The 8821-nt window shown below is 43.7% G+C and overlaps 1 protein-coding gene across 1 annotated transcript in view; it reads left to right on the top strand.

Moving 5' to 3' along the window:
- Positions 1-6312: 6312 nt before the first annotated feature.
- LOC104952203 (muskelin) overlaps positions 6313-8821 on the top strand; it is a 13291-nt gene continuing 10782 nt past the window's right edge. Inside the window, exon 1 of the mRNA XM_010778970.1 lies at positions 6313-6459. Coding sequence (XP_010777272.1) covers positions 6317-6459 — 143 coding nt within the window. The 5' untranslated portion in view covers positions 6313-6316. The remainder of the gene's footprint in view (positions 6460-8821) is intronic.

Below are 8821 nucleotides of genomic sequence, written 5' to 3'. Positions count from 1 at the left end.
TGTGTGTGTGTGTGTGTGTGTGTGTGTGTGTGTGTGTGTGTGTGTGTGTGTGTGTGAATAGGTTCTCACACTCCAGTTTTCCCAGTCACTATCGCTCAAGTGTCGCAAAAACCAAAGTAACAAGAAGAGATCAACAATAGTGACATTTCCTTCCAGCTTTCACACGCTTCCATGTTGCTTTCACTCTTTATCTGTAGAGGGAAGATCTTGCTGAGATTGAGAATACCGTCCCCTTAGGTGAAACGGTTTGGATCAACATTGACTTGTGTTTGCACTCGTCGTAACACATATCCTTCCTCATGGTGGTTGTTTTAATTTTTATCATTTGTGTCTGATGAACTCCTTTTTCAACATTTAAAAGGCAGTCAAATAAAAAAAAAATGAGTGCACGAAGAAACAGGGTACAGAATAATTGAAGATTATGTTTCAAGTCCAATGTGCAAGGAATGCAGATATAGTCAACTATATTCATGTCATAGAATGTTGTAAGTGACAAAGTATTTGCAGGAGTCTGTATACATGTCAATGGAATAAGATAAGAAAGACAGGAAGTGAAATCAAATACTGTACAGTGAAATTAAATACTGCTTATTGTAGTAGTAGTAGTAGTAGTAAATAAATGATGAGATGCAATGTAGACTGGGTTACCAGGGGCTTAAATGGGTCTTGCTTTGTGGTAAAGGCACCTTTCCTGGGATTATTCCAGTAGCCATACACTTGATGTCCCAGCCCGACTCTAAGTAGTGTTATGTTTATCCCCCAAACAAAGCCCGGCTGTGTGTGCTCACCACATACTACGCTCTGTTTGTCTGATGTGACAGCTCAGTGCACCGCTCCCAGACCTCCCTGGTCACATGACCCAGGGCAGACACTGTGATGTCATGCTGCTGTCTCCCCGCTCTGTGCATGAGGCTCCGGGGACTACACCAGGCCATCGTGTACCGTCTGTCCGGAGAGAGGCTCGTGTTGTTGAATCCTCACTAGAAGTGTGCAGTATAATTCTTTCCATTGTTTTGACCTGAACACAGTAATGTCCCCCGGGACACTCTGAGCACCTGCTTGTTTCCTGTTTACTGAGCTGCTAGTGGAAATGATATAACCGAGACTTCCTATGGACACTTTGGCTACATGTGATACATTTTGCACCATAATGAATGCACATACTATGTACTCTACAGCAGTGACCAATCCTTTTTGTTAGTTTGCTTTAAAAATGAAGAGAAATAGGTTTTTGGTAAAGCTAATGTACTTTGCAGCCTGCTTAGCAATATGGTGTATTTAACATTTAACATTGAAGCAGCACATCTTTTATTGTCTTAGGTGTAGTCTAATATTCTATTTGAAGCACATTATATTTAGTTAATCCTATTCAGAAGTTTTATTTCCATACAAATGCTGTGCAAATCATGTATTAAGGCTGCAGTTAACTATTTTTTCTATTAGTAATTTATCACTAGATTATTTTCTTGATTAATAAAATACAAATAATGACACTTCTCATTAGTTATAGCCCCTAGATGGACACTACCTTTAAAATAAGACCATGTATGATAATAAAATGAATGGAAGAATTTCTATCTTAGTTTTTCATTTTAGTTTAAAGCAATAGGAAGTAAAATATTGGAAGATAAGCAGCTCTCTCTGTCACGAGATGCCTTAGTGCGTGTCAGGCCATAAACACTGGATTCCCTAAACACAGGAGCTTGGAACTGGTTTTATGCTCAGAAAGAAAGAAAGTGAATTCCTGTCCTCCTCTGCCCGGCAGATGTTACATGACAAACTGCAGCTCTGTGGTTTTGTTTATCAGTCCTTAAAGGTGTTTTCTCAGATTAAACATTGGCCTTGTAACTGTCTCTTGTTGTGTTTCTCACCCTGTAATAACAGGGATGTTACTGTTGTGTGAAAACACAATCCTGTGTGTATTCCAACAGCAGTCTGTGGTGTGTGTTCTGGCCCCGGCTTCATGAAACAGACTTGAACCAAGCCTTTTGATTCTGCCACTTCCTGTATCTCATACTTTAAATAGACTCAATTATTGACGCAGGTGTCTGTTTGCTCAATACAAATGAGAAAGAGTGTCAATAGGGCATTTATGAGACTGCGGTGTCCTTTTGGTTATTTTATTATATGGTGTATTTAGGTCTCTGTGTTTCTATATTTTGTATTGAAGGACAAAACATTAACAGGACAAATAGGGCTGAAACGTCGACCTTTTTCACTGTCAACTATTCTTTGGTAAGCAATTCATGAAAAATGCCCTTACAGTTATCTATTGCCAAGTTGAAGTCTTTAAGTTGCTGGTTCTGTGCAAGAAGCAGTGTAACACCCCAAAATAAATCAGGTTAAATATCATGAAGACTATAAGTAGTGAATCTTCACATTTGAAAAGCTACAACAAGGGAAAGTTTGGTGCTTTTGCTTAAACATGTATTTAAACATCACGTAGTGTTTTGTGGAGTGTGCCTTTTGTGTTCTTATGGCGCTTTTCCACTGCAGGACCTAGCACGGCTTAGCACAGCTTAGTTTGGTCTTGGCAGGCCAGGCTCACTTTAAGCTGCATTTCCATCACAGTTTAGTAACTGCGGTATAGTACTATAGTAACGCAGTGTAGGCGGGGCGATCGGCAGTTCGGCGGGCAGAGCGACGCTGCGTAAAAGTGCCGTGACGTCATCTTCAATGCGAGCCACAAAACCAAAACATCATCCGTTAGCTGTTAGCACTCATATCTGTTCAGAAACCAGACTAAAGTTAAACAAGTACAATTCACAGACTGTCTGTGTCATGGTGAACACAGTCGCTGGTTTATTTCTGTCTGTAGGCCGTTGTTGTGAGTTTGGGCGGAGCATATACAACGTTAGCTTAGCCTGGTCGACCCAATCTTCATTCAGAAAACACGCATTTTAAAAGGTTTTTCTCCTGCCGTCTTGTCTGCAGACAGTCAGTGTGTTGTTACTTCGGCATCATTTTGAAACGTTACAATTTAAATCACGGTAAAATATGTCCATGTTGTTGTAGCTGTAGCCCCCTTGCCAGCGATTCTCTCTGACCATTCAGCTGTCGAGAGTGTTTACGTCACTAGTTTAGCATATTCAGCCCGGTTGTTGGCCCGGTAAGAACCTCGGTTTTGGAGGGCCAGAAAAAAGGTGAAAAAGTAGCCCTGAGCTAACCCTGGTGGAAAAGCAAAAGAAAACGTGCTGCAGTGGAAAAGCGCCATTAGTAGCTGATTGGTCGAGCTCGCTGAACTTTATTTTCGTCTCTTTTGAATCATTAACCATATAGCCCACTCCAAGTTCAGATTCAATTCTCAAATGTTTCTAAAATGACTATTTTGACATGTTGCTATTGTCCATGAAGTAAAAGGAATGATTAGAAATGAAATTGTTAAATTGCCACGAGGAAAGTGGGGGCAGAATCAAGAGTCAAAGCTTTCTCACTAATGCAAAGCTGTTGTTTAGTTCATAATTATAACTTCAGTGAAGAACTCCATGAACCCTCAGCAGCTCACTTCTGCTTGGGAAACAGACCTGTGTCAGTCTAAATACCACAAATAACCTGAACGTTAATGTCTTGGTGTGTATTCAATTCTGCTTTAATTGGTAATGAGGTAAGGTTGCTGCTTTTTCCATCAAAGCTCACCTTCTCCTTGCTCATGAGTGAAACCACTCTTCCAGCAAGAGCATTAGTGCACATGTAACCATGACGTAAGCTGTCTAGTTGCCAGGCTATTACCTACATTTTTTCATGTCAGCCTCAAGCATTCAAGACGCTGAGTCCCCTGTAGTGAGCCGTGTAGACTTAGCACAGGATTTAGGTTCTTGTGTAAGAATGTGTGGCCTATATACCCGTAAGAGCCAATACTAATGGGTAGAGGACGTTAAACTATTCTGTTGAAGGAAGCGCGTCTACAGCAAGTCATTTGGTCTGACTGAGGTTGAAGAGAGTGGAATATAATTCAATTCAATCAAAAAATGAAGCACTTATAGATCTTCCAGCAGCAACCAATAAAAACAATGCATGATTCACTCTTGCACATGTCAGCAGTAAACTCTATTTTTGCTGCCTCTATCTATATGCTCTGCTTGTTTTCAAGCCTGTTCTATATGTGTATATGTCATATTGCTGCTTTTAATAACTGTGTGCAATGTGCTACTTTATGTATATATATCCTTACTGCTTTTAACAGCTGTGTGCAAGGCAGTACTCACTGTATAAGTCTCTCTAGCTTTCTGCTCCTTTTCAGTTTCATATTAGTATTTGTGCCTCTTCTGCGACAAGTTTCATACTTTCATTTTCAAAAGGCTCTTTATTTTTCTCATACTGCCTGTGCTGCAGCACCTCTTTTCACCCTCTGTCTGAAACCAGAGCCCAGTCTGCTCTGATTGGTTAGCTGGCCGGCTCTGTTGTAATTGGTCAACCTCTGAGAGATGTCTCACCCATTAGCATGTACAATATGTTGGAGCACTAGCCACTAGAAGCGCGGTTGTACATAGTGATGTCACTATTTTACGGAGGTAAACAAAGGAGTCCAATGGAGGTGTTTCAGGCAGGGGGGGGAGTGGAGGGAACACAGGGATTTTAACCTTTGCAGCAACACCATTTAAATCAGGGTGCGGAAATGAAGGCTATTAAAAAGTATTAAACGGCGTTTTCCAAGGTATTACATTTTGTGGCTTGTTTTCAATAAGTATATAAATTGTCCAAAGAGGTTGTATTCTACAGTCTGCCTGAATGTAATCATTGCGTAGGTGTGTAGTGTGATTCTGTGTAGTTTATTTATGGCATCCCGTTGGATTTGACGTCATCTGAACAGGACATCGCACGCTCACCGCTTGATAGCGCACGGAGGTCCGTTTACGCCGGTTGCTAAGCAACATCGTTATGGGGAAATGCAAGTTTGCGTCCAAATGGTTGGAAGATAAGGAGGAAGGACAATCAATACTGTATATAGTCAATGTGAGGTGAAGTGTGTCGCCAAGGTAACCGGTAAGAACTCCAAGTGGCGATGAGGTCTTAAAATGTTTGGAAAGGGTCTTAAAAAAGGTTTTAAAAGGGATTACATCTGACTTCAGGATTCCTGCATATACCCTGTATAGTCACTCTTAAAAACACGCTTGGTCTATTTATCTGAAAAAACCCAGAGGTGAAGGAAGTGGCTTGCAAAAAGGTTCATTATTAGACCAACTTTTAAAGACCACCTCCAGCGAAGACCAGTCTATATTTACAGAAAGGCACATTTGCATCAGTATAGCAACATTTTTTAACAGCAAACATGGTGGAGTTTTGTAATGTTAACTGGACCACGAAGCTTCCTTTGATATCTACCAAAATAATCCCACCTGATATTATTGTATGTTTCACAACCAGCTACATGCTAACAAACAACATCAACAAATAAAAGATGCTAACTACACTTATCAATATGCTAATCGTAGCAGTAAGCCAGATCCAGAGTAAACATTTTTTATGTTCTTACGGCCCCATTTTCTGAGTTTTTAAAACACTTGTTTATGTGAGGAACTCATGTTTGGCAAAAATATTCTCATACATTTCCCAAATACTCATAATTTTATTATTTTATTATTTTCTCCTGTACATTTTTTGGCTTATTTCAGGCTCTCCTATAACTCATTTTCTTGAGCAGCTGCCCTGTGTCCTCATGAGTATTGTTTAACTAACCTGTGTCCCCATCACACTATATGAAAATGGCAGTCTTGGTATTTCTGCTGCTGGGTTCAGAGTCTAATAAACGCCACGTCAGAGAAGATACGACCAGGTCAGACACTTCCTCTCCCGGATAGAAAAGTAGACTGAGATCTGAAATCCACCTTCAACGCAGTATGAATAGTCTCTGATCTCCCAGAGCCAGACAGAGAGGAATAGACAAATTCAAAATGTGAAAGAAAGCAAGAAGGAACAGAATGTGTCTTGGCAGGAAGGAAGCAGAAAGCACAAACAGTTCCTTCTTTCTCTGCGTCTCATAATAACTCATGCATGTTGATGTGTGCCGTGGCTCGGCATTTCAGAAGCGCCTCGTCACGTTTCTCTGTGTTAGCCAACATTTACTGAAGAAAGATAGGTGTTATCGTTTCCAGAACAGGTTAAATCCAACCAAATGTTCAGCTTGAAGTCAAAGTCAATGTGTGTTTGATGGCGGAGAGCCTTTTGAAGAAAAACGTCTTCACTGGGGATAACAACCTTCGCTCTCCTAAATAAAGACACCTGTATAAATAGGAAGTTCTTATGTCAGCTGCATCAGATCTGCTGGAGGAGTGAATATTTCAGTTTAACCCCTCGTTGTTTTTGCACCACAGTGCCGATGACGGGCTTCACGCAGAGGGCCACCATCGACCCCGAGCTCAACGAGATCCACGTCCTGTCGGGGCTCAGCAAGGACAAAGACAAGCGAGAGGAGAACGTACGCAACTCCTTCTGGATCTACGACATCGCCCGCAACAACTGGTGTGTGTATTTGCAATGGTTTCCGAAACGTGTGTGTGTATAGTCACGTGTACAGTCATGTGTGGGGACTCACCTCCCTTATGGGGACAAAATGGAGGTCCCCATAAGGGGAATCATTAATTTTAGGGTGAAGACTTGGTTAAGGTTAGGATACGTCTCCAGGAAATGCAGATAAGTCAATGTAATGTCCCCTGAAGTGGTGTGTGTGTGTGTGTGTGTGTGTGTGTGTGTGTGTGTGTGTGTGTGTGTGTGTGTGTGTGTGTGTGTGTGTGTGTGTGTGTGTGTGTGTGTGTGTGTGTGTGTGTGTGTGTGTGTGTGTGTGTGTGTGTGTGTGTCTGAGCCCAGGCTGTAACGCTGTGTGTGTGTGTGTTCAGGCTGTAACACTGTGTGTGTGTTCAGGCTGTAAGGCTGTGTGTGTTCAGGCTGTAATGCTGAGTGTGTGTGTGTTCAGGCTGTAACACTGTGTGTGTGTTCAGGCTGTAAGGCTGTGTGTGTGTGTGTTCAGGCTGTAACGCTGTGTGTGTGTGTGTGTTCAGGCTGTAATGCTGAGTGTGTGTGTGTGTAGGCTGTAATGCTGAGTGTGTGTGTGTGTAGGCTGTAATGCTGAGTGTGTGTGTGTAGGCTGTAATGCTGAGTGTGTGTGTGTTCGGGCTGTAATGCTGAGTGTGTGTGTGTTCGGGCTGTAACTCTGAGTGTGTGTGTTCGGGCTGTAACGCTGAGTGTGTGTGTGTTCGGGCTGTAACGCTGTGTGTGTGTGTGTGTTCGGGCTGTAACGCTGGTGTGTGTGTGTTCGGGCTGTAACGCTGCGTGTGTGTGTGTGTTCGGGCTGTAATGCTGCGTGTGTGTGTGTGTGTTCGGGCTGTAACGCTGAGTGTGTGTGTGTTCGGGCTGTAACGCTGCGTGTGTGTGTGTTCGGGCTGTAACGCTGCGTGTGTGTGTGTACGGGCTGTAATGCTGTGTGGGCTGTAACGCTGTGTGTGTGTGTACAGGCTGTAATGCTGTGTATGTTCGTTCAGGCTGTAATGCTGTGTGTGTGTGTGTGTGTGTGTTCAGGCTGTAATGCTGTGTGTGTGTGTGTTCAGGCTGTAACGCTCTGTGTGTGTGTTCAGGCTGTAATGCTGAGTGTGTGTGTGTGTGTGTACAGGCTGTAACGCTGTGTGTGTGTGTTCAGGCTGTAATGCTGTGTGTGTGTGTTCAGGCTGTAATGCTGTGTGTGTGTGTTCAGGCTGTAACGCTGTGTGTGTGTGTTCAGGCTGTAACGCTGTGTGTGTGTGTACAGGCTGTAACGCTGTGTGTGTTCGTTCAGGCTGTAACGCTGTGTGTGTGTGTTCAGGCTGTAATGCTGTGTGTGTGTGGGCTGTAACGCTGTGTGTGTGTACAGGCTGTAATGCTGTGTGTGTGTGTGTTCAGGCTGTAATGCTGAGTGTGTGTGTGTGTGTGTGTACAGGCTGTAATGCTGTGTTTGTGTGTGTTCAGGCTGTAATGCTGCAGCTCTTTTGGTGCTGTGTGTGTGTGTGTGTGTGTGTGTGTGTGAGCCCCAGCTGTGTGTATGTGTGTCTCAGCTGTGTGTGTGGGTCTCAGCTGTGTGTGTGTGTGTGTGTGTGTGTGTGTGTGTGTCTCAGCTGTGTGTGTGTGTGTGTGAGCTGTGTGTGTGTGTGTCTCAGCTGTGTGTGTGTGTGTGTGTGTGTGAGCTGTGTGTGTGTGTCTCAGCTGTGTGTGTGTGTCTCAGCTGTGTGTGTGTTACCTTGTGCATCTCATCGTAGACCAGCTGGTGTGCAAAGCGTGGACACGGCTCCTCCTCCTGAAGAGCCTTGCTCGGGTTTTCTTTCACTGCCTGGTCGTTCTTATACACACAAGACCTGAACACACACACACACCTGAGTATAATTCTCCGGCGTATAGGTTCTTCGATGAGTTGAGGGAGGGCCGATGTCCACGATTTGACACCAGCTGGTCTTACGATGAGATGCACCAGGTCACACCACCGGCTGAGCACACGACCACACACAACCAGCTGAGACACGTCTATCTTGTTTCGGCCTCACTGTACACATGCTCGCTGCGATTTATCTTGCACCTAGTCTAACAATACACGAGCTGAGACCACCCACAGCACCAGCTGAGCACACAACACAGCTGCGACCACCACACACAGCTGAGACACACCACCACCACAGCTGGGCTCACACCGTTGACAGTATACACGCTGATCAGCTCAGCCCTTTAACATCTGCGGTATTTATGAGTGCATCCACGTCGACTTCTCTGGCTGTTATTTCACATCTGGGCTTTAACTTCTCTATCGGAGCTGTACGCTCTGTCGGAATTCATATTTGTTTCCGCACCTGAGAAACAGTCGTCT

Source organism: Notothenia coriiceps, unplaced genomic scaffold (genome assembly GCF_000735185.1).
Source record: "Notothenia coriiceps isolate Sejong01 unplaced genomic scaffold, NC01 NC01_scaffold00019758, whole genome shotgun sequence".
Classification (NCBI taxonomy): domain Eukaryota; kingdom Metazoa; phylum Chordata; class Actinopteri; order Perciformes; family Nototheniidae; genus Notothenia; species Notothenia coriiceps.
This window is presented reverse-complemented; position numbering and strand designations above follow the sequence as displayed.